Raw genomic sequence first — 16,975 nt, 5'->3', positions numbered from 1 at the left:
GCTGAAGGGGAGTCTGGCTTTCGGTTTGGGATGAAAACAGACGAGCAGTGGAGGGAGTGACGCAGTTCAGCCTATTGCCTAACACCAGAAAGAGGCCCCTGTGAGGTGGTTAGAATGCCTTCGCGTTAAGAACGCTCTACCACAGTTAAAAGTAAAATAAATTAAAAAGCCTGCTCGGCCGAGCGAAGAGCCCAGAGGCGCCAAAGCCGGAGGACGCGAATCGGGGAGGGGGGCCGAGCTTGGGTGCGCACCCCAAGGCAGTGCCCACGGCCCCAGCGGCGCCCGCAGCCTGAGTGTAAGCGGCCCCGGGTCCCGGGTCCAGCGCAGTTTTTAAGAAAAACAGGCTCAGTCGTGGGGAAACACCCACGCGAGGGGCAGCCTTCGCCCTAAGGTGAGGATGCCCACGCCCGCCACACCAGCAGGAGAAAACGCGTGCAGGCGCCGCGTGCGAGGGCTGCCCTGCCCGGCTCAGCACGCGGCGCTCCCAGCACGTCCCGCAGGGTGAGGACCCGCCCCGCCCGCTCTAGCGGGGAGCCCAGGCTCCCCGGCGCCGAGGACCCCCACCAGGGTCTCAAAGCCATCAGGTTTGCTGAGCGCTTTGCGGACGTCAACACGAACACATTTCTTTGACCTACGCGTTACCCACAATCGGCTTCACGCAGACCTGGGTGGCGAGGACGGGGCCTGCCTGATGGCCTCTATGCCCAAGGCGGGGCCCGAAGGCCGACAAAACCGAGGAGGGGGCACGGAGGTGCTCGGAGAAGCCAGATGTTGCACACAGGGGCAAACCCTCCAGGACCGGCCTGGTGGCCGACTGGGGCACGTCCAGGGCCAGGCAGGACCAGCGTCTGCCCAGGGGCAGCCCAAGGGCCAGCAGCAAGCTTGGGCCAGGGCGGCAATGCTGGCCCGGTCCCCCCAGCCCACCCTTGCCCCTCCTCGGCCCTACCCGGGGCATAAGCGCCACTCACCACGGCCGGGACCCTTGGCTCCCCACCCCACCATCGCAAACTCGTCCCGGGTGGTCCCAGACCCCAAAGTGCAGTCTGGCAGTCCCGAGCAAACACTCCCAGGACAGCTCACGCTGACCCAGGGGCTCCCCTCGTGGGTGGTCCCTGCGCCTGCCCGTCCCGCCTGCTGCCCTGGGCTGTGCCGGCCAGCATCTTTGGGCAGGGAGCCCGGGCAGCAGGGAGGCAGCGGAGGCCGGCCGGCGCCATGGGGTGGGGGCGGGCAGGGCCCTCTGTGCCCAGTGGGGACCCCTGAGCTACCGGCGGTGGCCGCTGCGAGGAATGCAAAACAGAGACTCAGACACTGGGGCAGAAACTTAACATCTGTATTTTAACTAAACTGCTGCACCTCGAAGTCACACACTGCAGAGGACTGCCCACTGGCCAAAAGGTCTGAGTGGCTGCTTGGATTTTCACCGAGAGGATGGAGCCAGGAGGAAAGGGCAACTACCGGTCAAAGCAAAACAAACCCAGGCTGACCCCAGAGCATCCGCGTTCCACTCAGAGGCTGCGCCGAAGCACGAGCTCCTGGCGCCCCGGCCACTGCCCCCGCCTCCCCCAGCCCACTGCTGGCCCCAGGCCCACAGTCCCTGCCACCTCCCCTCACCGCAGCCCGCCCCAGTCAGCCAGGTCCGCCCCGCTTTCTCCAAGACCTTCCAGGTAGAGGAAAGGCCAGGTGTGCGCTCAGCCCTGCCGCGAGGACGACGCGCTCCCCAGAAGAGACGCCACCTGCCAAAGCGAGTCTTTAATAAACCCGGACCAGGGGCCGTGGCGGGAGGGCAGGCCTGCAGGGCTCCGCCGGGCGCGCTGCCCTGGGAGCCGAGGCCGCCGCGGCGGGCTCAGAACTCCTCGTGCACGCTGCGCGCGTAGTCCACCAGCTTGCTGCCCGTGAAGAACTCGCTGTACTTGAGCACCTCCTCGGGCTCCAGGTGGCGGTTCTGGTTCTCGTCGGCGATGGCGATCATCTGCTTGGCCTCGCTGAGCGCGTTGTACTCGTTCATGGGGTCCATGTAGGCCTGCGCCGGGCAGAGGGGTCAGGCGGCTGCAGCCCCGTCCCCGCCCCCGCCTTCCTGGACGCTGAGCTGTGCCCCAGGCCCTGCCGGCCGCGCCCGCGGGAGGCACTGCGCGAGTCCACCTGCGGCTCCGGCCCACCAAGTGGGCAAGGGCAGCGCGGGAAAGCCCAGCAGGCGGCGGGCTCCGCACACCCCACTGCTCAGGCCAGAACCGCCCCGGCTTGGCCTGGGGGCACGGCCCCAGGGAAGCAGGGCCCACCCCAGCACCAGTGTCACTGCCCTGGGGACGGGGCGAGCAGGGAGGGGGAGGGGAGGGGAGGGGTGGGGTGGGGTGGGGCAGGGTGTGCGTGGCCGGGACGGAGGCGGGGCTCAGGAGGCGGCACTGCTGACCGCTCCCACAGGGGACCGGCGCAGGCACACCACAGTAGGGGAGAGGGGAGAGGGTCTGGGGCGGAGAAGGGGAGGGCAGGATGGGGACTGGGGGAAGGGGCGGGGCAGGGGAAGGACAGGAGGGGCCGGGCAGGTGCGCACGGGGTGGGGCACGGGGTGGGCAAGAGGCGGCGGCGGGAAGTCCCCCGCGCCAGCTCTCTCTTCCGAGCTGCGGCCTGTGGACCGATGGCCCTGCGCCAGGCCACCGCGCCCCCCCGCCCGTGAGCTGGCCCCCCACGGGCCCCATTTCCAGGGATGCAGGGGCGGGGAGGGCGGGCCCACCTCCAGCTCCTCCGTGGTGACCAGCCCGTCGTGGTTGGTGTCGATGAGCTCCTCAAACTCCTTCCTGCGGTCACGCACCCAGCTGTCGTCCACGTCCTGGCCCAGCCGGTTCTCCACGGTGCCCGCGGGCAACGAGACGAACTCGGACAGCGAGAGCCGCCGGTCGCCGTCCTGGTCCAGGTCGCGCACGATCTCCCGCACCATGAACTGCAGGGTGCCGCGGCTGTGCTCCGGGTGCAGGAAGGCCAGGAACTCGTCCTCCGTCAGCAGCAGGTCGGCCGGCGGGTTGTCCGCCTGGAACCAGCGGTCCCGGAGGTTCTCAAGGACTTCCTGTGCTGAGAGGGGCAGCGCCGTGAGCCCCCCAGGGCAGCGCAGCCGGGGCGGGCCTCCCAGAGCCCCCGGGGCTGCGGCAGGGGCAGCCGCCTCGGGGGCCCCGCCGGGTTAGGACGGACACCCCGCGCCCCGACCGGCCCTCCCAGCAGAAACCCAGGAGGCACGAGGGCCAGAGAGGTACAGGAAGCCGTGCGGCTCCCGCGCTGGGGAAATGCACGTGGAGCTAGTGAGCTACCACCTCACGCCCCCCGGACGGCTGGACCAAAGAACCTGAAAACTGCCAGGGCTGGTGCAGAAAAAGGGTTCTCGTGGGTGAGACGTGCAGGTGCAGCCACCAGGGACGACCGCCTGGCGGCGCCCCGACGCTTGCACGCCCACACGCCAGGCGCGTTGCTGGAGGCAGGGCCCCGGGCAGGCCCTCGACACGCGGCGGCGATCACAACAGCCACGAGGGGTTAAGGGGTCGCAGCCCAGGCGCCCGCCAGCGTGGGCGGTCTACCGTGCAAGGAAAACCACCAGGCCGCAAACAGGGCGGGCGTCCTGACGCACAAGGTGACACTGTTGAGCCCGAGCAGACACGACACGAGGACGCTGCATGACCTCCCTGATGCGAAGAGGCTGAGGGAGGGTGCAGGCAGCTGCCAGGGGAGGGGGGGCCCGCTGCAGTGCATGCTGGGAGGCATGGGGAGAGGTCGGGTCTGTTACTGCACAAAAACAAAACTGAAAACAAGACAGAAGTCACCTGCCCACAGGCTGGGGTGAAGTGACCCGTTTGCTCGCCCCGACCCTGTGGGGCGCCCCAAGGCAGCCCCCCTGGACCGCCTGAGTCGGGCTGGCCATGCTCCCCCCCCACCCCAGCCGGCCAGGAGCCCCTGGGCACGCGCAGGGCACACACCTGCCCGCCCGCTGACCGCGCTGAGCGTCCCGTTCCTGGGCCCTCACGCTACTGAAGCCACTGACCAAGGACCAAGAGGCCTCAGCTCTGACGGTGACCGTGAAACCAGAGGCTTCTCCGCTGACCGCAGCCTCGTGGCCGGCCCGTGTGTCCCGTCCCATCTCTCAAGTCTTTTTGGTTTTTTTTTAAAGATTTTTATCTATCAGCTCCCTCTTGTTTGTGCTGTCTGCTCCTCTGTCCGTTTGCTGTGTGCTCTTTGTGTCTGTTCATCTTTTCTTTAGGAGGCACCAGAAACCGAACCTGGGACCTCCCACGTGGGGGGCACTCAATCACTTGAGCCATCTCAGCTCCCTGCTTTGTGTCTGTGTTTCCTCTTTGTGTCTCCTTCGCTGCATCATCTTGTTGCATCAGCTCGCTGTACCCGCCTGATGTTCCAGCCCGCTCTCTTGCTCATCTTCTCTAGCAGCACCGGGAACCAAACTCAGGGCCTCCCGTGTGGCAGGCGGGTGCCCAATCGTGTGAGCCGCATCGGCTTCCCAACTGTGAAGTCTTATGAGCACTAGACAGCCCGTGTTAATCAGTGAAGCCCAGAACTAACTCAGCCCAGTCCCTAGACCGTCCTACCAGGCAAAGCTAGACGAAGCTGAAGCGCAGCGGCTTCCGCGACGAGGCGTGACGAGGCGTGCCTTCGACGTGCTCGCGCTCCCCCGCATGAACCTGCCTGTCTTTGGGTCCTGCAGCTCAGGGCTGCTTTGCCGCTCGGTAACGCCCATTCTTTCTGAGCCCGGCGTCTCAGGCACGGGCACAGCAGCCCCCTCCTTCTTGTAAGAATGGAAACTACCGCGAACTCTGACTCACCCTAACCAGAACCTCTTCGCGGAACACAAGGTAAACTTCTTAATTCCTTTCAATTTCTTTCACCTGAAAATTACTTTAAGGAAAACAGGGCTCTAAAGAAAAACCCAGTTTCTAGATTTGACTAAAGCCTACGGTAAACAATCTTCTGAACTCTTCCTCTGCCCCACAAGAGAGGCCTTTGGGCAGCAAGCGTCCAGCCGCCAGGGGCAAAAGCAGGCTCAGCCCCGCCCTGGGCGTGCTGCCGGTGCAGGCGAGACGTGGGTGAAGGACGCAGATGCCCGGCCCTCCCGCCCTGAGGCCGCAGCTGTGGGTGGAGGCCCGCGGCAGGGCAGGGCTGCAGCCCTTCAGCAGCCAACCGTGGCACTTGCCAGCACGTCCCTGGACCGACCCGACCACCCATCTAGAAAAGCTGCTCAAGGGCGCCTTCGTCCCGAGGCGGCCAGGAGGGCCGTGCCCGGCTCCGCAGCGGCTCCAGGACACGTGGGCGTGGCCGGCCTCCTCTGTGCGCACGGCCCCGTGTGGAAAGGCCTTTGCGGCCGTGAACGCGTGAAGGCTCTCGGGTGGACCCCAAATCCAAGGGCAGGTGTCCTTCTGGAAGTGGGAGATGGCTGTGGAGCGGCAGAGCGGGCGAGGCGCTGCGGCGGGGGGGCTCACGGGGCCGCCCGGCGGGCAGCAGGGGTGGGCGCCAGGAGGGGACACGGCACAGGGCAGGCGAGGGACGCGGGGCTGACTTGGCCTCCCAGACCCCATGGCCCGTCTGACAGGAGTGCTTTGCTGAGACCAAAACGAGGAGCTTGTGCTCCTCAGTGCATGTGGGGACCTCAGGGCAGACGGGGCCAAGCAACCCCCGTGAGCGGGGAGACTTGTGGACGCCATGGGCGGGGGGGGGGGGGGGGGGGCCTGGCAGCGATGGGGGTGGGGCGACGGGGTGGGACAAGGGGAGGGGCTTGGCAGGTGTGGGGGGCAAGGAGGAGGGGCCTGAAGGGGATGGGGGCAAGGGGAGGGGCCTGACAGTGAAGGGGGAGGAGAGGGGAGGGGTCCTGACCAGGGTGGTGGGGACGGGACCCCCACTGCTGCACAGCAAGGCCTGAGGACAGGGGCTCTTCCTGGGGGCGGTGGAGCCCCCGCCCCGAGCCAGCACAGGGAGCCCAGGGGCTGCTCGGGCGACGTGCTTCCCTCTGGAGGCCTCACCCTGGCCGCTGGCGCCCCTGGCGGGCGGCTCGACCCTCGCCTGCTTGCGAGGACGGCCGCCCTGGGCCTCGCCTGGCGCACAGCCTCATGTAGCGACATCCGCCGGCACCGGCAGAGTCCAAGTGGCGCCCGGCGAATGGGGCCAGGGACCAGGGCAGCCCTCCCTGTGCCTGAAGACGTGGCTGCAGCACCCGCGTCACACCTGGCCGCGGGTCTGATCTGTGAAAGAACCGTCTACGAGTCCACGAGGCGTCCAGGGCAGGAGACAGGCTGGGATGGGCCGAGGGCGCGGACGGCGTGTGGCCCGGGAAGGCCGCTCGAGCCTGGGCACCCACCGCGTGCGAGGGTGGCGGCCTCAGCGCCTGCAGCAGAGCCTTGGGGAGGCAGCAGGGGCAGGGCAACAGGTCGGAGGGGGGGGGTCCCGGGCCCACTGGGCCAACACTGTGGGATGCACCCCCTCCCCGGAGCTCTGGGACCCCAGGACGGGGCTGGAGGCCATGCCCCGTCCAGCCCCAGTGAGAACGGCGGGGGGCAGGCGCCCCTCCCCAGCTTGGCTCCGCAGCTTTGGGGGTTCCTGCCATGTGTTCTGAGGGGCCCGCTACCTGCACGTCCCCCCAGCTCATAACCGCACAATGAGCAGAACGGGCGGCAGGTTGTGAGCCAATCAATCGCCAGAAGCGACAAGAGGCGTCAAGAGCCTTCCTGGATATTTTGTGTGTAACATTTACATAACCTAAGTTTCTTTTTAAAATTTTTAAAAAATAAATTAGAATAAAAAAAGAAACAAAAGAACCGTTCTCAGGGCAACCCTGGGGGCTGGGGACCCACATTCTCCCACTTCCTAAAGGCCGCAGACGACCTCTCCCTGGGCTGCACACGGCTCCCCGACCCCTTCCCCGCCATGCCCTCCAACCTGGCGGTCCCCCCATTCGACCCTGGCCCCCCCCTCTGCAGAGACGCCCCATCAGCCCCACTGACCCCATGGGCTGAGGGTCCCGGACCAGCCACAGCCAAAACCTGCTCGGTGCACTGCCTCTGGGGCCTCCTGCCTCCCCTTCCAGAGCCACATGCTGGCTCGTCACCGTGCCCCCGTCTCCGCACAGCCGCCCCCCGGACGCCCCCCGCCCCAGGAGCACTGGCCGCATTGCCTGTCCGTGTTTCTACAGCCTCACAGCTCCCCGACGACGCGTGCCCCAAAGACGACTCGGGCGCTGTCCAATCGAGGCGCTGGCCCGCAGGAGGGGCGCCAAGGAGATGCGCCCCCAGGCCCCGAGCCAGCCCTGGGGCTTGTCCGCCTCCACGACAGGCCGCCCGGGCACACGTTCTCATCACCAAGGCCCGCCCCGAGCCGCCCTCCACGCTGCCAGGACACACTTGGGCCCGCGAGCAGCTGACCTCCTCCACCCAGCCAGCGCCCCTCAAGCCCCGGCCCCTCCGCGAGCCCAGGTGGACCCGTGCCAGCACAGAGCACGGAAGTACTCACTTTCCTCGTCGATTTTCAGCTCCTCGTTGTTCTTTATCTTCTCAGCAACCTCTCCTTCGTCGTGGCCTTTGCTTGCCAGAAACTTCACTTTATACTCGTCCCACGACACGCGGCCTGAGAGAGAGCTGCACGGTCACCTTCTGCCGGAGACGCTTCGCTTCCGGAGGGCGGAAGGCCGCGTGCTGCAGGCGGCCCGGCGCCCGCCCGAGGACAGCGGCATCAGCCTGCGGCGCCCAGGGTCGCAGCCTTGCCCCACTCCCGCCCAGACCTAAGAACCAGCTGCCCCACCCCAGGCGGGGCACGCCCCAGCTTGGACGGGCCCCAGGGGGGCGGGAAAGGGAAGCGGATGCCAACGTCACCCCCAATGCACTTTGCAACAGCAGGAGCCACGCAGGGCAGGTGAGGGGCCAGACCCAGGCGGGGCCCCGCCCCCCACGGCCGCACTACGCAGCCAGCACAGCACCCCCGGGGACAGCAAAGGGCGTGCTGCACCCAGGCTGTGGGGTCCTGGGAGACGGGGGGAGCTGGGAGGGGTCTCAGGAGAGACGGGGGCACAGCTCACACCCCTCACAGCTCATCCCCAACAGCTCACCTCCCCTCAGCTCACCGTCCTCCACCACCCCACGCAGTGGCCACTGTTAAGTGAGTTCCCCCCAGACACTGGGTTCTTCCCTTCCCGGGTGTCTGGTGACCCCAAAGCTGAGAACTGTCCTGACACCAGGAGGGACCCGAAAATAAGGGTCTGTGGAGTGGGCCGGTCGCTTAAAGGGACACAGTCCCCACCCTCGGCCTCACGTGAGCAGCCGCAGCGCTGGGCCAAGGCCTCTGGGCCTGAGGCAACCTGGGAGAGGCCGGACCCCCGCCCAGCCCCCAGCTCGGCCCCCAGGCACCGCCCAGGCCCCAAGTGCCCACCGTCGCCGTCGGGGTCCACGGTGCGGAAGTAGAGTTTGTTCTCCTTCACGGCCTCCTGGAAGTGCTCGGCCGTCTTCTCCATGATCCACCGCTGCATCTCCTTGGCGCTGATCTTCCGGTCCACGTTCACGTCCACCCTGTGGGCAGAGGGCACGGAGGTCAGGCGGCCCCCGGGGGACACGCCGCAAACAGGTGCCCAAGGCCAGGGACGCCAGGGGACGTGGCCCCGACAAGGGCCTCGGTGCCCGGGGCCAGGGTGCACAGACGAGCGCCCTAGACCGTGCCTGAGAGCCAGGGCGCCAGACAGCACTAGGCCGGGGCAAGGCTGCCTGAGGGGCGCGGCGGGGGCCAGGGTGCGGCTCTGCTAAGACCGAGGGAGGAAGGCCGGGCCACGCTTCAACCCGCGAGGTGACGCGGGAGTCAAGCCTGTCGCCACAAGTAGCAACGCTCTCTAACCGCGGCCGCCGCCGCTCCAAACCCTACGAGGGCGCGAGGTGGCCAACCCGGGTCCCTGGCGTCGGCTCCGGCAGACCCTGCCGCGGCCCCCAGGACCCGCGCCGCCCAGACGCGCACATGTGGCCTACTTGGAGAAGATGACCATCAGCTTCCGCCGGCTCCTGCGCGGCTCGGCCTCCTCCTCGAAGGCGGCCCTGTCCCTGCCCAGGAACACCTCCTGGTGGAAGTCCCTGTTGAGGTGCCCGTCCGCCTCCAGCTTCACCCCATTCAGGTGGGCCGGGGGCAGCAGCTCGCGCTCCTCCCGCGCAGACGAGCGGTTGGCGGGGCGCGCGGACGCGTCGGTCAGCAGCAGGATGCCCAGGAGGCAGAGGCGGTGCGGAGCCAGGCTGGGGGCGGACGCCTGCCCCGTCATAGTGGCCCCGGCGCCGCGCGCCTGCCACACCCTGAGAACTGACAGCCTGCGAGGAGGACACAGCCGTCACCACGGGGCCCGGCAGGCGCTGCGGCGGAGACTTCCACCTCAAGGCGCAGCCCGTGAGACCCCCGCGCTCGCCTTGGCGGCTGCTTTATTTTAAAAGCTCTCGGTTTCCGCCTCCCCCCTCCCAGGAGTCTGCCTGGCCTCCTGGCCCACTCCGTCCCCTCAGGAAAGAGCCCTGCAGACCCCGACGTGCACACCCGCGACCTCTGTGCACACCCGCGACCTCTGTGCACCCGTGACCTCTGTGCTTCGGCTTCTCAACCAAGAGGAAGGAGCCCCCAACTGGGCTTCCTTTGGGGAGACAGATGGGATTGCCCCAAGTGCAGGACGCCCCACCCCCAGCAGGGCGCCCCCCCAGCAGGGCGCCACCCCCAGCAGGGCCCTCCCCCCCCAGCAGGGCGCACCCCCAGCAAGGCACAACCCCCCCAGCAGGGCACCACCCCCCAGCAGGGCGCCCCCCCCAGCAGGGCGCCACCCCCCAGCAGGGCGCCCCCCCCAGCAGGGCGCCCCCCCAGCAGGGCGCCCCCCCCAGCAGGGCGCCACCCCCCAGCAGGGCGCCCCCCCCAGCAGGGCGCCACCCCCTAGCAGGGCGCCCCCCCCAGCAGGGCGCCACCCCCTAGCAGGGCGCCACCCCCAGCAGGGCGCCCCCCCCAGCAGGACCCTCCACCCCCAGCAGGGCGCCCCCCCCAGCAGGGCCCTCCACCCCCAGCAGGGCGCACCCCCAGCAGGGCACCCCTCCCAGCAGGGCCCTCCCCCCCCAGCAGGGCCCTCCCCCCCAGCAGGGCGCACCCCCAGCAGGGCGCCCCCCCCAGCAGGGCACACCCCCCAGCAGGGCGCCCCCCCCAGCAGGGCCCTCCACCCCCAGCAGGGCGCCCCCCCCAGCAGGGCACCCCTCCCAGCAGGGCCCTCCCCCCCCAGCAGGGCCCTCCCCCCCAGCAGGGCGCACCCCCAGCAGGGCCCTCCACCCCCAGCAGGGCCCTCCCCCCCAGCAGGGCGCCCCCCCCAGCAGGGCGCCACCCCCTAGCAGGGCGCCACCCCAGCAGGGCGCCACCCCCTAGCAGGGCGCCACCCCCAGCAGGGCCCTCCCCCCCAGCAGGGCCCTCCCCCCCAGCAGGGCGCCACCCCCCAGCAGGGCCCTCCCCCCCCAGCAGGGCCCTCCCCCCCAGCAGGGCGCACCCCCAGCAGGGCACACCCCCAGCAGGGCCCTCCCCCCCAGCAGGGCGCCCCCCCAGCAGGGCCCCACCCCCAGCAGGGCACACCCCCCAGCAGGGCACACCCCCCCAGCAGGGCACCACCCCCCAGCAGGGCCCTCCACCCCCAGCAGGGCACACCCCCCAGCAGGGTGCCACCCCCCAGCAGGGCACCCCTCCCAGCAGGGCCCTCCCCCCCCAGCAGGGCCCTCCCCCCCCAGCAGGGCCCTCCCCCCCCAGCAGGGCACACCCCCCCCAGCAGGGCACACCCCCCAGCAGGGCGCACCCCCAGCAGGGCCCTCCACCCCCATCAGGACGCCAGCTCCTCAGGCCCCCCCACTCTGGGTCCACCACAATGGCCCTGAACCCGCAACGAGGCGGCCAGGAGCCCCAGGAACCCAGGAATTCTGCCTCCTGGGTGTGGGGAGGCTTGGGACACCCAGCCAGGAGGGGCACTCACAGCACCTTCCTGTCCATGTCTCTACCTCAGGGACCCCAGACCCTTGAGGAGCAAGCAGCCAAGTCACGGGGCCCCCTCCCCGCTGCCCCTCTGCTGCCAGCTGCTCTGGGCTCCCACCGGGCCTTCTCCCAGGGCTCCAGCTCGCTGAGCCCAGATGCGCCTCGGTGGCGATTCCAGCGTCACACTCCCTAAGGGCGCTCGACTGCCGACTGCCTTCCCGTCCCTGACCTGTTCCTGCAGGAGTCTGTCCGCCTGATAAACACCTGCTGGTGCTTCCAGAAGCAGGACCCACCCCCAGGCAGTTCCTACAAGGTGGACCAGCTGGCCCCCGGGCACAGCCACCCGGCCCAGGGCCCAGTTTGCGGCCACGCTGTCGGAGACCCCCCCAGGCGGGGCAGACACCTGTACTGGCAGAGAGCACAGGAACCCAGCCCAAGCCCATCTGTGACTGCCCTTCAGAGAGGCCGGGCCGTGGTACTGAGCTTTACGGCCCCAGCACCTGCTGCGCTGTCTGCTCACAGCAGGCCCTCGACAAACCCCCACTTACTAAATAAGAACAGGTGTGCCTGCCATAACCCAATATGTGTGTTCCTGAAAAATAACCACGTCCTACAAAAGTACACACTAGAAATCACACAGCCTGTTGTTACACTAAGGAGCAAATGACTTAATACCTACACGACTCTACATCCAGGGCCCAGAGAAGCCCAGAGCCGTGCCGCAGACAGAGGCCTCCTTGGGGACCGCAGGGCGGAGGCACACCACCGGAGCCCGAGGGGCGCCACCCGCCACCAGCTAAGAGCAGTTAGGGCGGCCACAGCAGGTGCTCCCGTTCGATTTTCTTAAAATGCTGAGCTCCTCTGCTCAGCTGCAGCCTGGCCGAGGGCTGTTCCCACCCCTGCTGCCTAAGAACTGATACGGCTGCACTGACTGCGTGCCAGAAGAACGCGTGCCAGAACGGACCGTACCTTGCTCGCTGAGAGAACAAAGTCGATTCCTGGTTTTCCTCTTTATGAATTTACAAGAGTTTTGTACAAAAACTAACCCAAAATAACTGCACAGCCAATGTGGGAGTGCCCCCCCAGTATTTACCTCCCTTACCGGGGGTGACAATGACACACAGCCCAGCTGACGTAGTAGCCAACTGTCTGCTTCCTTGTTCTTCCAACACCTTTCAAAGAGCGGGGTCTTTGCCTTGCTCCCTACGGAAGCCCCATGCCCTGGAGATGAACCAGCCCCGCGTAGTGAGCACGTAGTAGACCCCACCCCAGGATTTCTAGTTAAGTGGAGACCATATTTTCAGTCGTCCTAGGCTTTAATTCTGGTGGAACTAGAAAACTTCTTATAGCTAAAAATCCTAACGCTTGCTCTAAAAGCTTTGCCGACCTTTAAAATCGTCTTGTCCTGCCAGTGACCTGTGCCACCAGCTAAACTGACACTGGCTAAGAGCTTTGCTTCCAAGATCCCAAATCCTGCTAACTAGGAATACCGCCACATTTTACAGACGAGGAAAAGGAAGCACAGAGAAGTTGGGCAACTTGTCCAAGGTCACCTTGCTGGGAAGGGCCAGAGTCCGCCCCGGCGCCCGGCCCGCAGACGCTGCTCGGACAACCGGCCCCTCGGCCCAAGTCTCTCCACGGCGGCCGCAGGTTCGCAAAGAGCTCCAGACAGGACCGAGGGGAGGGGACGGGCCGTCCCAGGGCCGAAAGCGGGGCTCGGGATGCGGCCGCAAGCGGGGCGCGAGACCGCCGCCCACTCCCACCGTGGCCTCGCCAAGGAGCAGAGAGACCGACGGACGCTGTCCCCCAGCGCAGGGCGGACGGTCGGCGGCGACGCACAGCCCGAAGGCCCGCAGCCGCCGCCCGAGACGCCTCACTCACCGGACTCCCGCCCCTTGACCAAGATCCGAAGAGCGGACCCGGGAGCGCCTACAACGGGACGAAGCTCAGGCCGCGGCCATCTTTCTTCCGGGAAGAGGCGGGCCGGCGGGCCGGGGGGCGGTGCGAACGGGCGCCGGCCTCCGCGAAGGCGCGGGCGCCGCCATCTTTCTCGAGGGCGGAAGCGGTCGTGCGGGCGCCCAATGAGAGAGGAGCGCGAGGCCACGTGACGGCCAGGCCGGGCGCGCCCTCGCCGCCGCCGCCGATCGGCCTCCCGGCTCCGAGCGGCCCCGGAACTCGGTCCCTCGGGGCTCCTCCCGCCCCCCCGGGAGGCGCACGGGCCCTAGCCGCTGGCCGCCGCCGCCACCCCCCCTCCGGGCGGCCGCGCCCCCGCGCAGGCGCCTCGCCGAGCCGTGCGCCCCGGCGCGCCGTGCGCACGCGCGCCGCCCGGGCCTCGGCGCCTGCGCCCTCGCGCCCCGAGCGGCCGCCGCGGCGCCATGAAGCTGCTGCGCCGGGCGTGGCGGCGGCGCGCGGCGCTCCTGGGCGGCCTGGCGCTCGGCGGCGCGGCGCTGCTCTACCTGGCGCTGCTCCACCCGGCGCGCTGCGCGCCCCGGGGCCCCCCGCCCGCCGCCGCCCCGGGCCCGCCCGCGCGCGCGCTGCTGGCCGTGCTGGTGGCCTCGGCGCCGCGGGCGGCCGAGCGGCGCAGCGTGGTGCGCGGGACGTGGCTGGCGCCGGCGCGGCGCGGGGCCGCGGGCGACGTGTGGGCGCGCTTCGCCGTGGGCACGGGCGGCCTGGGCGCCGAGGAGCGGCGCGCCCTGGAGCGCGAGCAGGCGCGCCACGGGGACCTGCTGCTGCTGCCCGCGCTGCGCGACTCGTACGAGAACCTCACGGCCAAGGTGCTGGCCATGCTGGCCTGGCTCGACGAGCACGTGGCCTTCGAGTTCGTGCTCAAGGCGGACGACGACTCGTTCGCGCGGCTGGACGCGCTGCTGGCCGAGCTGCGCGCCCGCGACCCGCCGCGCCGCCGCCGCCTCTACTGGGGCTTCTTCTCGGGCCGCGGCCGCGTCAAGCCCGGCGGCCGGTGGCGCGAGGGCGCCTGGCAGCTCTGCGACTACTACCTGCCCTACGCGCTGGGCGGCGGCTACGTGCTCTCGGCCGACCTGGTGCGCTACCTGCGCCTCAGCCGCGAGTACCTGCGCGCGTGGCACAGCGAGGACGTGTCGCTGGGCGCGTGGCTGGCGCCCGTGGACGTGCAGCGCGAGCACGACCCGCGCTTCGACACCGAGTACAAGTCCCGCGGCTGCAGCAACCAGTACCTGGTGACGCACAAGCAGAGCCTGGAGGACATGCTGGAGAAGCACCAGACGCTGGCGCGCGAGGGCCGCCTCTGCAAGGAGGAGGTGCAGCTGCGCCTCTCCTACGTCTACGACTGGTCGGCGCCGCCCTCGCAGTGCTGCCAGCGGAGGGAAGGCATCCCCTGAGCCGCCGCTGGCCCCGCTGCAGGGGACCGCTCTGGACGCTGGAGTCAGAGCCTGTCCTGCTGTGCATTGGCACTGGACAGTAGAGGCCAGGGCAGGACACGAGCCCGCTGGGGGCTTGGTGATGACACTGAGGCTTGTTTGGGGACCTGTGGGTGACACAGGCAGCGAAGGAGAGTTGGGGAAAGCCCCTGGGCGCTGTGGGGGCCTCCTGCTGCCCTCGCAGCCAGGAAGGGGACAGGTGAAGCCCCCAGGGGCTTCCAGGAGGAGGCCAAGCAGCAGGTGGCTCCTGGGGCGTGCGTCTCAGCCACCTGGTGTTCGCCCCACTGCCTCGGACCTGGGTCTGGGAGACGCTGCGGTCTTAGCCGCGTGAACTCAACAGGGAAAGGCATCCTGCTTTGGGTGTGACCTCAGAGCAAAACTTTTTCCGTCCCAGCTGCCCTGTCCCAGCCAGAGCTGGCAGCACCTGCAGCACCTGAACCAAAAAGGCAGGCTCCCACTCCTCACCGTCGCGCACACCTGCTGCCCGTTTTATGTTACAGGGCAGGTGGCTTTTGCCGAAATTACTGTCCGGTTACTTTCTGGTATATCTCAAGTTGGTGTTACTTCTTGTGTATACATCAGATTTAATTTTGCTTCATGCTAATTTGCTTCGATAGTGCTTTAGTCTCTGTGTCTCTCTGGAGTGAATCTGCTGTAAATACAAACATTTGCCTGATACATTTATAAATATTGTAAATGTGTATAGATAAGAGTTTAAACTGGGAGTGTACAATTCTCAGTATTTTTTAAGTTATTTCGGAAAAGACTTTTACATCATAATTTGGAATTTGTGGATTAATCCTTTTTAAACTTGAGTTGTAGACCTCATGACTGCGTGTGTTTAAACTTGGAAGAATTTCAGAACTGTCCATTTGTCTTTCAAGTCTGCACATAAATCAGTCCCGTAGTCTCTTCCCAGAAACTTTCCTTTGCAGGCTTCCCATGGCGTGTGGCTGCTTAGGGTTCTCACGCTCGCCTGTTGTTTCAACATCAGTCCCTGGATCCAAGAATCCGAACTCTTAAAAGTGTTGACGAGGGTCCCACATTCCGTCTTTAGAAAGCCGCGTTTACTGGCAGTCATGTCCTCCTGGAGACAGACGCGTCTCCTGTCCACCTGGCAGAAGCTCGGGATGCCCATCTTTGCTTCCTTTTTATTTCCACTAAATGTGAAAAGTGAAGGCTTTGTCATCACAAAAGTAAAATAAAATGGCTCTGGAGACGCTGGCAACAGCCCTTCTCAGCCTCCTGCTGCGTGTGTGCTGTGCATTTTTATCCTGGTCTCCTCAGGAACCTGGGCTGTGTTCTTGACTGTCTGTCTGTCCACTTTGGAACAATTTTTTTTTTCCTTCCAGACAAGACTCAAAGGTACTTATCCAGCTGTCTCTCTACACGGTGCCAGACTTTCCCATTACCCGTTCTTTTGGGGTCTCAGGCTGAGCATAAGGTCAGGTTTGGGTAGTTTTTCTTTAAACACAGAGGAATATCTGCAACTTGCTGTTTCCGTTGGCACTGCGCAGAGCCCTGCACCAGGAGTGGGGAGGGGGCGGGGCGATGGTGACGGGTGGCCTGAGCTGCGAGCCTCCCCCCTGCGGGGGGGCAGGCCTTCTGAGCAGCCCCTGCGCGGGCCGGGCATGGGGAGGCCCGTGGACGGCAGGGGTCCTGCCACTGCTCTCCCCCGGGGCCCAGGTGCCTGGCCGGTCGTAACCGGGCCTGTCTCGTCCGAGCCTGGGTCATCGGAGTCTAGTACTTGTGTCCGACAGCCTGATCCCCCTGTGACCCCAGGTGCCCCTCGCGACCTGGCTCCACCACGGCTGTGTCCCGGGTACGGGAAGCAGCACAAACGCCCTAGGTTCTTCCTCCACAACAGAGATTTTAAGTCCATGCATGGTGGGTAATTGTCCAGGGAAGGATTTTGAGAAGATCAGTAGATGGCCCTGAGCTGGTGAAACGCGGCGCAGGTGGGGACTTGCAAGCTTTGGAGTAGGTCGAACCTCGTGGACTTGCCAGTAGGCCGCCTTTTTTTCTCCCAACAAAAATAGGAGTTCACGTTGTTCAGCCTAAAATACCGTAGCCCAGCTTGTCTTCGCATCAGCATCCAGCGGCCGCCCACGTGGCCTTGAGCGTGGAGCCCGTGAGCGTCGAGGCCCCATGGGCTGCTCGGGCTCAGGAAGCCGCCTCTGGTCCACCCCGCCTATGCACCCCCCCCCTCGCTGGCGGGCATCGCCACCTGAACACCCCTGTGCCCTGGAGACGGGGCTCAGCTCAGAGCCCGGGAGCCCGGGAGCCGGAGCCTTGAACTGGTTTTTACGGAGGAATTCAAAGCAAAGAACCTGCCTTCTGCTGGTGGCGCCTGCGCCTCCCTGTGCGTGGCCCAGAGCCCCTTTGGGTGGACGCAAGGGGCTGCTGCGGCCTGGGCCCTGGTGGGCATGGGGCGCTGAGGTGTGGAGCCGAGGACAGGGGGTCTTGGGGTACCCCCGGGGGGCTGGCACCCCCTCTACCTGGGCTGTGGGGGTACCATCGAGAACAGCAGCCCCCAGGCCCTGCACTGCCTGCCCCTCGCGGAGATGAGAGGCCCGTGAGCAGGAGTTCCCAGA

General features: G+C 67.0%; 2 protein-coding genes across 2 annotated transcripts; one reads left to right on the top strand and one right to left on the bottom strand.

The window, feature by feature from the left end:
* Positions 1–1,316: 1,316 nt before the first annotated feature.
* SDF4 (stromal cell derived factor 4) lies at positions 1,317–13,041 on the bottom strand. Its single transcript, XM_058304690.2, has 6 exons — positions 12,865–13,041; positions 8,985–9,314; positions 8,401–8,537; positions 7,489–7,602; positions 2,729–3,063; positions 1,317–2,020 (listed from the first exon to the last, which is right to left on the bottom strand). Exons 2-6 carry the CDS (start codon positions 9,266–9,268, stop codon positions 1,844–1,846), a joined length of 1,047 nt encoding a protein of 348 aa, XP_058160673.1. The 5' UTR covers positions 9,269–9,314; positions 12,865–13,041; the 3' UTR covers positions 1,317–1,843.
* A 302-nt stretch (positions 13,042–13,343) lies between these two features.
* On the top strand, positions 13,344–15,636 carry B3GALT6 (beta-1,3-galactosyltransferase 6). The gene has a single exon (XM_023586043.2). The coding sequence runs from the start codon at positions 13,359–13,361 to the stop codon at positions 14,340–14,342; it is 984 nt and encodes a 327-aa protein (XP_023441811.2). The 5' UTR covers positions 13,344–13,358; the 3' UTR covers positions 14,343–15,636.
* Positions 15,637–16,975: the final 1,339 nt, after the last annotated feature.

This window comes from Dasypus novemcinctus, chromosome 9 (assembly GCF_030445035.2).
Source record: "Dasypus novemcinctus isolate mDasNov1 chromosome 9, mDasNov1.1.hap2, whole genome shotgun sequence".
Classification (NCBI taxonomy): Eukaryota; Metazoa; Chordata; class Mammalia; order Cingulata; family Dasypodidae; genus Dasypus; species Dasypus novemcinctus.
Note: the sequence above shows the minus strand (reverse complement) of the source record. Positions and strands in the feature narration are given on the sequence as shown.

What these genes read in the sequence shown, in the direction of transcription:
- SDF4 (XM_058304690.2), bottom strand. Translation starts at nt 9,268, where the DNA reads ATGACGGGGCAGGCGTCCGCCCCCAGCCTGGCTCCGCACCGCCTCTGC. An exon ending in CTGATGGTCATCTTCTCCAA is followed by an intron (nt 8,538 to 8,984) that starts GTAGGCCACATG and finishes CTCTGCCCACAG; the next exon opens with GGTGGACGTGAACGTGGACC. An exon ending in TCACCACGGAGGAGCTGGAG is followed by an intron (nt 2,021 to 2,728) that starts GTGGGCCCGCCC and finishes TGCCCGGCGCAG; the next exon opens with GCCTACATGGACCCCATGAA.
- B3GALT6 (XM_023586043.2), top strand. Translation starts at nt 13,359, where the DNA reads ATGAAGCTGCTGCGCCGGGCGTGGCGGCGGCGCGCGGCGCTCCTGGGC.